Source organism: Haliotis rubra, unplaced genomic scaffold, assembly GCF_003918875.1.
Source record: "Haliotis rubra isolate DU_JTF1 unplaced genomic scaffold, ASM391887v1 Scf180, whole genome shotgun sequence".
Taxonomy (NCBI): domain Eukaryota; kingdom Metazoa; phylum Mollusca; class Gastropoda; order Lepetellida; family Haliotidae; genus Haliotis; species Haliotis rubra.
This window is the reverse complement of record NW_025765781.1, coordinates 1,227,967-1,242,484: the sequence shown is the minus strand read 5'-3', so window position 1 is coordinate 1,242,484 and position 14,518 is coordinate 1,227,967. Positions and strand designations below refer to the sequence as shown.

The following is a 14,518-nucleotide window of genomic DNA, read 5'->3' as shown; positions in this document are numbered from 1 at the left end:
ATTCACTCACACGTATTACTGTTCCTTGTCCCGTTTCACAAAACTCACTCAGGACTACGACTCTCGTAAGTATACATTAAAGCATAGGAGTTAGGATAGTCACAGAGCTACGACAGCTTTGACAAGCGTGACCCTGAACATACTCGAAAAATAAACAGGAAAACATGAGTACATTGTACTTTACAATGTCATCAGGGTGTCGATGAACTGCGGCTTGTGTAGGATCATGCCTGTAGGTGCTTCACTCGCAGTTGTATAGACATATACAGCGTGTTCAGTTTGACCTGATAAAGTGTATACTAATGTATTGCGTGACCGTGTTACAACTGGTTGGGTCTATTATTGTGCATCATTGTGAGTTGATTGTCAACATGACCAAACAGCCGAGACAAGGTCGCCGCTTGACATCTCAGTGGCGAGAAATCGTCAGCAATGTCCTAACTTTCTTTTTGAAAAAAGCTACAGATGGTTTAATGTTTCCGATTAATGCTTTTAGACATTATTAAAATTCTCTGCTCCCCTATTTAATGAAGTTAACTCGACCTGCCGTTTGTGCCATTTGACCTCCCAGGTCATGCATATGTAGAGTAGCTCAGGTCAAGCTGAATACCCTGTACGTAATACTATCATACCGTACAGACGGTTTATAACGAGCACTCCGGGATCGACTAACGCGAGTCATCGGGTGGTCAGGATCCCTGACTTAGTTTTTACATGTTATCATATCCAAGTTGCGTAGATCGGTGCTCATGATGTTGATCACTGGATTGTCTGGTCCAGACTGGATTATTTACAGACAGTCGCCATATACCTGAAAAACTGCTTAGTGCGGCGTAAAACAACAAAACAAAGCAAAACAAATCATACATTTATGAAAGAGCAATAATAATTGAACTGCAGTATAAAGTTGACATGAAACATTTACTGGGATGAGTATGCGGCAATGTTTAAATCAAAATGATTACAATCGTCCAAGCTTGGGCGTCCAGTGTGATTACTTGTCCAACTCAGAATGTTCAAAATGTTTCGTCGAAAGTCTACGGTAATAATACGTAGTGCCTCCACACTGAATTATACTGATGCACTTTGAAAACGCATACGCACAGATGTTTTTTAAGAATATGTTTTTGTTTTAAAAAAGATAACAAACGTGAATGAAGTTTCTAACGTTTGAAATGCATAATAAAGACGTGTTTTAGACCTATTGTCCAAGTTCAAATCCATTGATATTTTTTTAAGCACACAAAATCGCTAAAACAAACCTTCCCCTGTTCCTGACCAAGCAATGTGATCGTGAAAATGAAAATGCACGTGCATTGCCCGAGGTCTCATGCATTTAAGGAAAGGGCATGAATGTGACAGAAGCGATTTGAAACAATGCCACGACTGAGTTTACCGGAACGGGAACGTGCACTGGGACTACTCGAAGCAGGGACTTCACAGCCGTTGCCAGACGTTTTAGTGTCAACCAATCAACCATAAGACGTCTTGTGAGTAGACATCATCAAACAGGAAGCGTTGCAGCCCGCCGTCGATTTGCGCAGCAGTATGGACGTCGACCACAGTTTGTCTTCCGTTTACCGGCGACATGGTGAACGTGACGCCAATACATGTGTCAGTCAGCGAGATCGATTCGGTGGTGGCAGTGTGATGGTTTTGGGGGAAATAAACGTACGTTATCTCACTTATTCAGGGCAATCTCACAGCACAGCGCTATTTGGATGAAATTCTAAGGCCTGAAGTCGTTCCTTTGCTGCGCTGTCGCCAATGACGTCAACGTCAGTTGATATTCCAGCATGACAACGCACGCACTCATGCCGCAAGAGTGACACAAGCCTTCCTTCAGCAAGCCGGAATCATTGTGATAGACTGACCCGCTTATTCAGCAAACCCTACTGAACGCTTGTGGGACGAACTTTGGAGACGAGTTTACAGACGTCAGCCACCACCAGCCAACGTTGCAGATTTGACCTTGGCCTTGCAACAGGAATGGAGCATTTATCACTCGTCTCTGTGTCCCAACGTCTCCATGCCTGTGCCAGAGCTGATGGAGGCTACACGAGATACTTTGATAACGGGGTGCTTGAGCTTGAAAGATGATGGGCATGTACTGACGACAACGTTCCATTTTTTTTCTTCTGAAGACTGAATGCTTAATCCATGTGCTTTTCATAAATAATAACAATGGATTTCATCCCGTGTCTTGTTTTATTGTGTTTTTTATATCAAACTGGGCTATGCGTTTTCAAAGTGTCTCAGTATACGTGTTATATATTTTTTGGTGGTGGTGGGGGAGGGGAGGGAAGAGAGGTATTTTCAGCCGTAACCAGACACTGCAGATTGTAGTTGGCAAATGTCCCTTTGACTTTGTGGCCTGATATCAGCTCTCCTCTCACTTCTGCTGTTGTGGGATCACAAACATACATCATGACCCACATAGGTTTGTCAAACTCTACGTCTGTAACAGTGCTATACACTGTGTTATCAGCAGCATTGATAACTAAGATCTTGTCATTAGCTCCATCAAGTAGAAACAACAGCTGAAGGTCATAAGACTCTCCGACTCTGTTCAGAGTGACTGGAAGGTGGTTTAAACGTTTCTTGTTATAATTTACCTGGAGACACAGTTTCTGTTTGTGCTTGATGCATGTTAAAACAAACACACTCAGTCCAATGTTTTGATTCCGAACAGCATCTTCAGGGGAAGGGGTCAGGGCTATCTCCTGTATAAGCTTAAGCCCATCTGTCAATTGTTTTATAGAAAACCCCAAGTTTACTCCATACAAGCAACGTTGACCACGGCTGACCATCAATGGTCTGGACGCCAGACACGATCTGGCATTCCGTATCCGACATTCTGTAAGAGGTAACTGGGCACTTGGCGGGGTGTTTGTGATGACACTTTCAGATACCCCAATGATGCTTTTGGCAGTGCTTGGGTCCCATTCCAGACTCGGACCTGTGTGCAGAAAATGTTCACAGTAACACATCCTGTTTTACTTAAAGTCTAGAAGACCATTAATGTCTTACGCGCACAATAATACAGTACAACCAGAAATTATTGAGAATTTAAAGATTGTAAAATCTTTTGACACTCATTACTCACGTATTAAATAACTTCAGATTCAAAGACAGGTGAACAGTTAGTATTTTGTCAAGTCAACATGGGCAGCAATGCAGGCTTCAATGCGGCGGCATACTACTGATCAAAGAAGTTAGAAAGTCGTGGTCCATGCTGTCCCAATATCGGACCACCTCTTCTTTCATTTCAGCAATATTTGTCAGATTTTTCTTATTGACACTTTCCTTCATAAGTTCCCAAACATTTTCTATTGGAGTTAGGTCAGGGCTATAGCTTGGCCAATCTAATAATGTCATATTTTGGGTCCGAAACCAGGCCTGTGAATGCTTTGAACGATGTTTTGGGTCGTTGTCCTGCTGGAAAATCCAAAAAACCTTCCATAGAACACGTGAGCAGATGGCAGTAAATGTCCTTCGAGAATATCTGTGTACCGCTTACTGTTCATATTCCCTTCAAATACACAGAGCGGCGTTGCCCCTAACACAGATATACCACCCCACACGTTAAATTTCGGACTGTACTTTGGGCGCTGATACAAAGGTTTTTCAGTTTGTTTGGTCCAGAATTTCAGTGTATTAGGAAACAGTCACACAAAACTTTCATCTGAGAAAATCACGTTGTCCCAGTTAAAATTGCTATGCTGTAAGCACCAGTTCAACCTTCGCTCCTTTTGTTCAGGTTTCATGATCGGTGATGGAATTCCTCGACTTTTCTGCCAACCCACTGCATGCAGTTCAGTTCTAAGTGTCTCCTTACATACATCCACAGTTCCTCTATCAATCACATCCAGCCTTACGTTTTCTAAACTCCTTCGTTTGTTTTTAGAAACAAGAATACCAAGCCGCCTCCTGTCACCTACAGTCAATTTTCTGGGCCTACCTGCGCCTCCCTGGTGCTCAATACCATATCCATTTGCAATATTTTGTCAAAACACGATATACAGTGGACAAAGGGATGCCTGTTCTACTTGAAATCACTTTAGCTGATCTGATGTCCTTGTTATAATACTCTAAAATCAACTTCGTCTCTAAATCATCCATACTGAGGATCACTGAAAATGTCGTCTGCTAGCAAGTAAACAAAGGGGGATAACTCTTCACACATTAATGAAAAGGATTAACGGAGTTGTCTCTCTTGAATGAAACCAAGCACTTGATAGCTGGTCAAGGTTGTTTATACTAGAAATCCAATTAAACATATTCCTAAAATTCTCAATAATTTCTGGTCATACTATAAATGTACCAAATACAGAAAGATATCTTCTCGACATTAATGTTAAGAAATTCCGAACAGCACTAGCCCGGTTTCAGATGTAGTTCCCATGATCTTCTAATAGAAATAGGTAGGCATTTAGGGATACCACGGAAAAAATGATTGTGTAAATATTGTACTTATCAGGAGGTAGAAGATGAATATCATTTCTTGCTTGTTCGTGCATTGTATGCAAATATCAGAAAAGACTACATGAAAAAATATTTCTACTTGAACCCCCCGAATAAACAAATTCTATACCATCATGTCATCCCAAAATCAAACAGCCACAAAATACCCTGCAATGTATATATACCATGCAGCGAATTTGAGATCCTCTGCATTACAGATGTGATATTATTTACTATATATTCATTTTTATAACACCCTCTGCTACTGTATGTGAGTGAGTGAGTTTAGTTTTACGCTACACTCAGCAATATTCCAGCTTTATGGCAGCGGTCTGTAAATAATCGAGTCTGGACCAGACAATCCAGTGATCAACAGCATGAGCATCCATCTGCGCAATTGGGAACCGATGACATGTGTCAACCAAGTCAGCGAAACTGACCACCCGATCCCGTTAGTCGCCTCTTACGACTAGCATAGTCGCCTTTTTATGGCAAGCACATGGGTTGCTGAAGACCTATTCTACCCCGGATCTTCATGGGTCGCTACTGTATGTAAACTGTACTATAGGTCTACGGCCTCTTCGGTACAGTAATATAAAGATTGATTGATTGATAGAAAGGAAAGCGTGCTTGTTTGTTTGATGCTTAACGCCGCACTCAACAATATACCAGCTATATGGCGGCGGTCTGTAGATAATCGCGTCTGGATCAGACAATCCAGTGATCAACATTATGAGCGTCGATCTATTCAATTAGGATACGATGACATGTGTCACCCAAGTCAGTGAGTCTGACCATCCGATCCCGTTAATCGCCTCTTATGACGACCATGGGTTACTGAAGATCAATTCTAACCCGGAAATACTCATTGCCAAGCAGACACTGCTAACACAAAGACAATCAAATGTCCTCTACTATAAGATAAATTTGTAACAGGTTCAGCTTCAAGCTCAGATCAGAAGTTGTCGAAAGTGGTAGCAACGTCTCGAAATCAACTGACAAATGCAACACCGAAATATGATATTTTCTGATATCATGAAGTTAATGATCGTACTTGTTATCTCGGTGTCAGGCATCCTCCAGTCCATCTCTGTCACTGAAACAAGACATTAATCCTTCTGTGTATTTAATGAACATGTACTGACATTATCGTAATCCTTTTCCCGTTACAACACTGTTATCGGATGAAAAAGATGTATGAATGACAAGTGTTTATTGTACAATGGCGACGTTTCGGTACAGATGCTTATACCATTTTCAAGTGCGGATTGCCACGTCTCCACGTAGACAGCGTATGAACTGTTTGAGAGGCATTCTAGAGGTGTGCAACATTCCCTCGATGAGGTTGTATCCTTGGGGTACCATAAGTTAATTTGTTTCTTTAATTGTTTTACGCCCTACACTGTAATACTCCATTTCTAAGCCGGGGTTCCGTAACTACTTCCGTAACTTGTATTTCTGTTCATGACATGACGAATATACATTAGATATTATCTTTTGGTTGTGTCTGTATCAGGAGATAGGTGAAAAAATCTAAAGCAAAGACAAAAATATATACTTACTAAGCCCTGGTATGAGTGAGTTTAGTTTTATGCCGCACACTACGCCCTGGTACAATAGCATGGAAAATACCCAAGCCACTTGTTTGGGGTTTGATTTGGTTAGCCTTTTTAACGTCGCACTCAGCGATATTGTGCACTCAGCGGTCTGTAAATAATCGAGTCTGGACCAGACAATCCAATGATCAACAGCATCTACACAACTGGGATACGATGACATGTGTCAACCACGTCAGCGAGCCTGACCACCCACTCCCTTAGTCGCCACTTACGACAAACATGGGTTACTGAAGATCAATTCTAACACAGATCTTCACGGGTGTAGTCCTGGTATAAAACAATACCATTATGCCATATTAATCTTTCAGATGGGCAAAAAGATTAAGTAACTAATGTAACGTACTTCTTTTAATGCTACTTAAAGGTCACATGCAACGTAAAACACAACTTTGCTGATTCTGATACCTTTCGGTGTGGACTTACAGATACAAATCATCAAAAATGCAAATTCAACTTATAAAGTTGAAAAATACGTGATGAAAAAATCCCCTCGAAATCGGAATTCAAACGATTCACAAAATTCACCCCAGCTTGGGGTGAAAAGTGGTTCAACAGCTGTGCTGCGCTGCGCTGGGCTGCACTCAGAGCGCATGTGCAGTGAATAGGTTCGCGCAGCTTGGAAGCCGGGAGTCCAGATTATAAGGTCGTGAGCAGGAGTAGCAAATAATCTACTCGTTACATAAAAGAACCTTGTTAGGATCTAGATCTACTCAGCTATGTGTCAACCAGTGACACGTTCGACATTTCAAGACAGAAAGCCTTCGCTGGCGGTGAGTACTCGGTGAAGGCTTTGATGTGAGCTATTTTTCTAATGTTTTGTTGATATTTCACAGGCGCGAGCTTTTTATATGTTATTACAGTAGATTACCGATTTAACTGTTTATATAATTTCATTTGTCTATTTCACCACACGTTCTTCTTACCGAGTCACTTTCTCAGTTCGATACTTAAAAGCAATGTATTTATTTAGCATAGACAGAATTTCTAACTGTGATATAGATATGTCTTTGTCACAGACAAAACTCAATGTCTGTGTTATTGACACCTATGTGTCTACCTGCCTGTCTGCTAATGATAATATGCAATACACAACGTCGATCACTGACCACATGCAATTTGAACTTAACACCTATCAGGCTATACACCATAAACAAAACGCATTGATTTATGGCTCGTGCACCCGAGTTCGGTCTCTGTCACATTATGTAATTACACAGACAGGCAGGTGTGATACTTGTACACATGACATGTTATGATGTCTGTTGACTGCAAAATGTTCTACACAAAAATGAGCAGGTATTTACAAAACCCAACATATAAACACACACACAATGAGCCGCGAGGGCATCGGCAATGAACCAGCCAATGAAAGACTTCGTTACACTTGAGTGCACACCCACCCGCTCTGACTGGGTTCGGTATCCCGGGTGCTTCGTTTCGAGGGAAGTAAACCCAAGTACAAAAAACTTTTGATTTGCGATTGTACGCTTAAAATTTTGTTTATATGTTTTTTTCATAATCAGCAATGTATATTATATGTCATGAATAAGTGATAATTGTGTTTTAATTATGTTTGATGTTTTGTTTGCATGTGAGCTATAACAATCAACTTATTTTCCCTTTACATGGTGCTTTTTACAGGATACATATAAAACCAATTCCATTAAAAGTACTCAAGGATGCAAAACCGAAATCAGTTTGTTGCTTGTTTTACACTTGTGCAACTTATATAAACGGCAATAACATAGTATAGGGCCCAACCTGAAAGTATTGAAAAGCCCTTTCAGCAAGTAGACATCATGAAGAACTATATGGAAGTTGTACCTACCTGCAGGTACCTCTGCTGGTTCCTGCACAATGGCGGTGTATGCTGCAGAATCCTGCACACCATGTGACTTGTCTGTTGGATAGAACGTGACTGTTCTGACCATTCCAGCCACCTTCATACTATCCCGAAGATGTTTCACATTTGCTTTTACAAAGGTAACTCCAGTCCTGTCAAAGGGTATTTCCTCTACTGACTTTTTCAACATAGAGTTCAAAGAGGCCTCAGATGATACCAATATTTGTAGATCTTCTACCTTGTCAGCTTTGGTGCGCACCTGGTTCGAGTAGTCAATACAAGTCTGTATATTAGTCAGTTGTAATTTTGTTGCATGCAAGGCCTCCTCGATAAGCTTTAGATTCTTAGCGGATTTCTCATCAACATCTGACAGAAGGGTCGTTCTTTTGTGTCTCAGATCATCAAACAGATCTTCAAAGACTCTGTTGATATCATCTCTCGCTACTTTCTGTGAGAGTTTGAAGTTGTTTATCTTCGATTGCAGGTTTGACACCAATTGGCGAAGATTCTTTGTCCTTTCCTCCACCTTGACTAACATGTCCTTTGTCGAATTTAACTTTTCATGGTGTGCAGCATCCACGGACACGATGCTATGTCCTTTGTGTTCTACTACAGTACATGACACACATATAACTTGGTTACAATTGCAGCAGTAGAACTGTAGTGGCAGTTGGTGCTGACCACACTGATGTGGACGACGGACGCTCTGCACAGGTTGCCCCTTCATCTGATCAAAGCTGTTTACAGTGTGATCTTTAGTTACACTATTTCGTTTATGAGCATGTACGCAGTTCGGACATAAAAATGTTCCACAGTTGTCACACTGGGCTTGAGCTGTTTCCTTGTCAGGACAGTCTGTACATGGCAGATGAAGACCTTTCTGGATCTTTAGGTAGTCCAGAGTCTTCAGGATGACCGTCTCTTTGGGCAGGGATTTCACTCCACCAGGAGGCAGGTAATGCCGATCTCGACACATGGGGCAGTCTAAGACAGTATTGCCTCTACTGCATTTTTCTAGACAAGGCTGACATATGGACTGGGTGCACGGTATACGACGAGGGATTCGTCTTTCCTCGTCAAAGTGTTCTGCACATATTGGGCATTCTGCTAGGTAATCCTTGATCGCAGCCTTTGAGACAAGGTCCGCCATGGTTGTCTGGCAAAACACATAATGGTCACGATCATGCACAATAAAAATTAATGATTCTCTTTCATTAATTTTATATCAATTCGTTTTTGAACTGTGAAGCATGTTTTGAGGCAGTGGGATTGATATTGTGCACATCTTACAACTCCTACGCATATTTGTAAAACAATGGCATATACGTGATCCACAAGATATATCCTCAGAGTCAGACACCTAATCGCCAGCACACAAAGTCAGCCATCTAACCCCATTCAGTGTGGAAGTACCGGTGGCTGAGTGGGTTAGAACGCTGACCTTGTATGGTGGCGATTAGCTGCCAGGGCCCCGATCCACAAAGCATTCGTAACGTTACGACCTTTCGTGATAGTTTATAATCGGCTTACGAATGTCGTAGCGCTAAGAGTGAGTTAAGTTTCCAGTATTCCAGCTATATGGCGGCGGGCTGTAAATAATCGAATCTGTATCAGACAGTCCAGTGATCAACAGCATGAGCATCGATCTACGCAATGGGGAACCGATGACATGTGTCAACAAAGTCAGCGAGCCTGACCACCCAATCCCGTTAGTTGCCTCTTACGACAAGCATGGGTTACTGAAGATCAATATTCTAACCCAGATCTTCACGGGTCGTAGCGCTAAGAACACGTTGTGGATCGGGCCCCTGACTCTTAGGATGTAAGTTCGAATCACGGATGGGACTCAACCCAAAAAGAAATCCTAGAATCTGTATTTTAGAGAGGGTGTACTCCCAAATATAACATGTTAGATATTCAGGATGATATTTCTACAAGAGTTGTTCCATCCTGGATAACCCTTGTACAGTAGTTTGTCTCATCCCGGAGGAATACCGAATGAGAATGATATTGGTCTTTGCTCTACAATAAACAGTAGCATACAAATGTCTCAACAATCGTGTACACGTGAAGATCTGGGTTAGAATTGGTCTTCAGTAACCCATGCCTGTCTTAAGAGGTGACTAACGGGATCGGGTGGTCAGGCTCGCTGACTTGGTTGACACATGTCATCGTATCCCAAATGCGTAGATCGATGCTCATGATGTTGATCGCTGCATGGATTGTCTGGTCAGACCGCTGCCATATAGCTGGAATACTGCTGAATTCGGTGTTAAACAACAACCAACTGTCAACAGTCTTATGTATATAGTTTGCAGAAGTACACAACAAACGTAAGATATCTATGTGAGAGGAACATTTTCGAAGCAATCAGGCGCCAAAACACAAAATACTTTGCAATTGGCAATCATGAAGCACGTGACCATTCACGTGCAAGGGTTGCTGTTACCATAGTCACTGAGATTCTGTTGTGAGCAGACGCACATTGCATTCTTGGAACCAAACGCTCAAAGAGAAACATATTTAATAATTAAGGAAGTCACAGATCATTCAAAGTTTGCAACGTGCTGAATGCGCGGGTGCCATAGGCACAATACAGTGAATGAGTGAATGTGGTTTTACCCTGATTTTAGCACTATTCCAGCAATATCACAGCAACACCAGAAATGGGAGAATCGAACCTGTTTCTTTGGCGTGACGAGCAAACGCTTTAACCACTAGGCTACCCCACTGCCCCGGGCACACTACAGATGGGTGGGTGAATATTTCTGTAAATTGCTGCATGTTTCTCAATCGATTGCCCAAATCAATTAATACATGTATTTCCAAACCAATGCATACACTCTTCAAAAATAGAAACGCATAGGCGTTTTCAGCAGTTCATTTCGATATATTTTGACAGCATTCGTCATTAAGTCAAGTCCCATGTTTGAATCCCGTTAATCACGTCGTGTTTGTTGTGTACTGCGGGCAAACGCATCCCAAAATGTGTTTGTAAACGTTTGTCATAAAAAACGAAAACGATAAAAAGTGCATTCAGAAAAAAGTTTACCACGTAACGCACGGGCAATGTGTTGGACACATGAGTAGAGATATCAACTATAAAGGGCCAAACCAAATTTACGACGTGAATGAAGATAACACTGCCAAGAGTGAATGCTACGGACCGAAACATCGCAGTTGGACGAAGGACCGATTCATCCGGGTTTTTCACCTACGTCACCGATTTGCTACAGCAACGCACAGTGCAGGACAGATGATCTTCGAAGAATTTCCGACTAAACCATCAGAAATTGTCTGAGAGTAGTGGGAATTCGAGCATATCGACCAGAAGTTGGACCTGTCCTGACACGACTACACCGACAACGACGTGTCCAATGGTGCAACTAGGTACAGGTTATCTAACCTGGGAAACGCATGGAACGCGTTTAGTTCAGGGGTGAATCGGGTGTCCTCCTGCAACGACGGGGTGGGAGACAGCGTATCTGTCGACGTCAACAAGAACGTTTTGCGCCGAACTGCGATCGACAGGTGGACAGATTTGGTGAAGAAAGCGTCATGGTGTGTGGAACCATGTTCTACACGGGTAGATCGGAACTAGTGGTGGTTCAAGGCAGTCTTACAGCAAATCGCTACACCGACCAAATCCTGCGACCTCACTTCCTTACACTTTTTAACCGCCAGAGGGAGTTGTTTCAACACACCAACGCTCGATCCCACACAGCTCGTGCTGAAGCTTAATCGACTTATGTACACTTAAATACGTTAAATACAATTCCTTACTTTCAGCCTTTGCGTATCTTTATTTGAAGAGTATATTACGAATGTCAGAAATGTGGGATCCTACATACATCCTTACACAAGGCCAGACACTCCGTACAGTACCGCTGGCCTTGGACAGCTTTTTTTCTGAAGTGAAATCGCAAATCAACGTTTTGTGGATCAAGCCTCAGCTCCCTTGTTCATGGAGGCAGCTGGTGCACATGCCTAGACACTGCCAAAACATGTATGCATAGATGACATTTTCATGTCATCTCACAACTTCCTGCAAAACACTATTGATCTTCAGTAGCCCATGCTTGTCGTAAGAGGCGACTAACGGGATCGGGTGGTCAGGCCAGCTGACTGGCTTGACACATGTCATTGGTTCCCAATCGTGCAGATCGATGCTCATGCTTTTGGTCACTGGATTGTCTTGTCCAAACTCGATTATTTACAGACCGCCGCCATATAGCTGGAATACTGTTGAGTGCGGCATAAAACTAAACTCACTCACTCACTCACATACACATACATATATACAGACAGACAGACAGACGAACGTACACAGGCATACACACCTACCTACATACCTACATACAGACAGACGCACATACACAGGCACACACACCTACCTACCTACATACATACAGACAGGCACACATACAGACATACACACGTACCTACCTACATACATACATACATACATAGAGACAAACATACAGACATACCTGCCTACCTACCTATCAACATACGCACACACACATACACACACACCTACCTACCTACCTACCTACCTACATACATACAAACATACATATACATACATACATATACATAGATACATACATGTGAGAAAGTGATTTGGTTTTCCGACAAAACTTCACACACACACACAAGGAAGTTGTCATGACATTACACATTTTTTTAGTGTGGCCAAATAACCACACGACCAACATTTCAACCGATACTCAAGCCCCCACCGGAGACACACTCCTATCTGAAGACACTTGAACGTTCTTACCTCTGTTTCTCTCTCCTTACAGGTGACAGTAGAACGGGGCTGTACAATATAGGTATATATACAACAGTAAAAACACTTCTCCACCTGCGTCCCATCTGCACATGCGCAGTAGCTACTTTCGTTATGACATCATGAATACCTCATGTTGTGTTCAGTATCGTGCGACGGTAATGTAGGTCGCTTGTATGCACTATACTTCGATCGCGCCGGGGACACAATAACGCTTCATACGAGTAGGTGTTCAGTCATAGAACCAGACGACATGAATTGGTTATCTCCCAATTGACAGACACCCAATTGACAGACACTGAACTAGAAGGTTAATTAGGGTAACACCTATGGGTATAATGGAACAGTCCACTGCCCAGTGACTAGAGCAGGGTGAGCCTGAAACAGGGTCCTTACTGAGAAGTTTGATTGTGGGTAAATAGAATTTTGTGGTGATTAAATTATAAATGATTTCTCTTCTCAAATTGATTACTATCAATTACTATCGAATATAAAAACAGGTTTGTCACTGAGAGGTTTGATTGTGTTTATTGATAGAAAAGACCCCTCCCAATAATAGCACATGCACAACAGAAGTTAACTCAGAAAACGTTTTGTTGGAGAGATATAGATATGTACATATTTGAAAACATTCTGATTTGTAGAGAATGAGACACCTGCATTGTCATGTAAGATACGATTAATACCAATCAGTGTCCTGATTTTAACAATACTTTCTAAAGATTGTAACAGTTTATGTCTTTGAGTAGTATACAATGGACATTCAAGGAAGTAATGAAAAACGTTCTCACATCCATGGCCACATTCACATGATGCGTCATATCTTAAATATTTATTCTAAATACATCGTAGTTAAGTGCACTCGTCATATATCTTAATATTGTGCAAAACATATAACTTCTTTATTCCATATGAATAATATTTAGTTTCGCATTTGTCTTTATTTGATTTATATGATACAGCAGTGTCGCAATTCCTAATAGCTAAGATAATGTTTTCAATATATATGGTGATGCCGACTCCCGTTAGACTGGAAGGTTAAACCGAAATGTTTATGAAAATAAACTGTTTTTTATATTGCAGCAATAAAACTTCAAATTACTGTCTTTTCATCCATCTTTCAAATAAATAATAAATAATATAGCTTCAGTTTGTTCCTGTGTTTTTATTTGGACTATTCCATTATAATGTGTAGGTAACAGGTAGTAGATAATCTGTTCACTTAACCGTAAATGTTGTTGTTTTAAGGTGTCTGCGAACTGGCTGTCTGCGTGATGGGAGGACACCAATGAATTCATGTTTCAAGGGTCAGGGACAATATACAAACCGTCTCATAGTTAGAGTGAGTGCGTGTGTGCGTGAGTGAGCTTGCGAGCATGGTTTTTCGCAGCTTTTAGCAATAATCCAACAATATCACGGCGGGGAACACCAGAAATGGCCTTCACACATTGTATCCATCGAAACCTAACCATGAATCGAACCCGTGTCTTGTGCGTTTCCGAGTTCAGTGTAAATAGTATCCGTCAGAATGGGAAAGGGACTGCTCCCTTTCTACAGGATCTGCTCCTCTGTTAATAAGAGTCAGAAATTCTAAGATTGGCAAAGTCAAAACTAGGTGATTTGGCCAAGAAGTTGAACTTCCAAAGATTTACCTATCTCAGCAACAAGATACAGGGTAAAAGCCACAGCTGTTTCATAAACAGATCTATGCAGAAAGTGTCCAAAAGCTCTCCACAGGACAGAATGACTGTAGCATTCTAAATATTAACAGTGGCCGAGACATAACTCTCCACTCTCAGG

At 41.7% G+C, this 14,518-nt stretch overlaps 1 protein-coding gene and 1 long non-coding RNA gene across 2 annotated transcripts; one reads left to right on the top strand and one right to left on the bottom strand.

Annotated features, from left to right (window-relative positions):
* Positions 1-907: 907 nt before the first annotated feature.
* LOC124273434 lies at positions 908-3,719 on the top strand. The gene is made up of 3 exons (XR_006897650.1): positions 908-1,014; positions 1,929-1,937; positions 3,709-3,719. It is a non-coding gene; the product is annotated as an uncharacterized LOC124273434 (long non-coding RNA).
* Positions 2,190-12,805, bottom strand: LOC124273430 (E3 ubiquitin-protein ligase TRIM33-like). Its single transcript, XM_046708698.1, has 4 exons — positions 12,710-12,805; positions 7,912-9,082; positions 5,519-5,560; positions 2,190-2,959 (listed from the first exon to the last, which is right to left on the bottom strand). The coding sequence occupies exons 2-4, from the start codon at positions 9,074-9,076 to the stop codon at positions 2,268-2,270; spliced, it is 1,899 nt and encodes a 632-aa protein (XP_046564654.1). The 5' UTR covers positions 9,077-9,082; positions 12,710-12,805; the 3' UTR covers positions 2,190-2,267.
* Between the last annotated feature and the right edge of the window lie 1,713 nt (positions 12,806-14,518).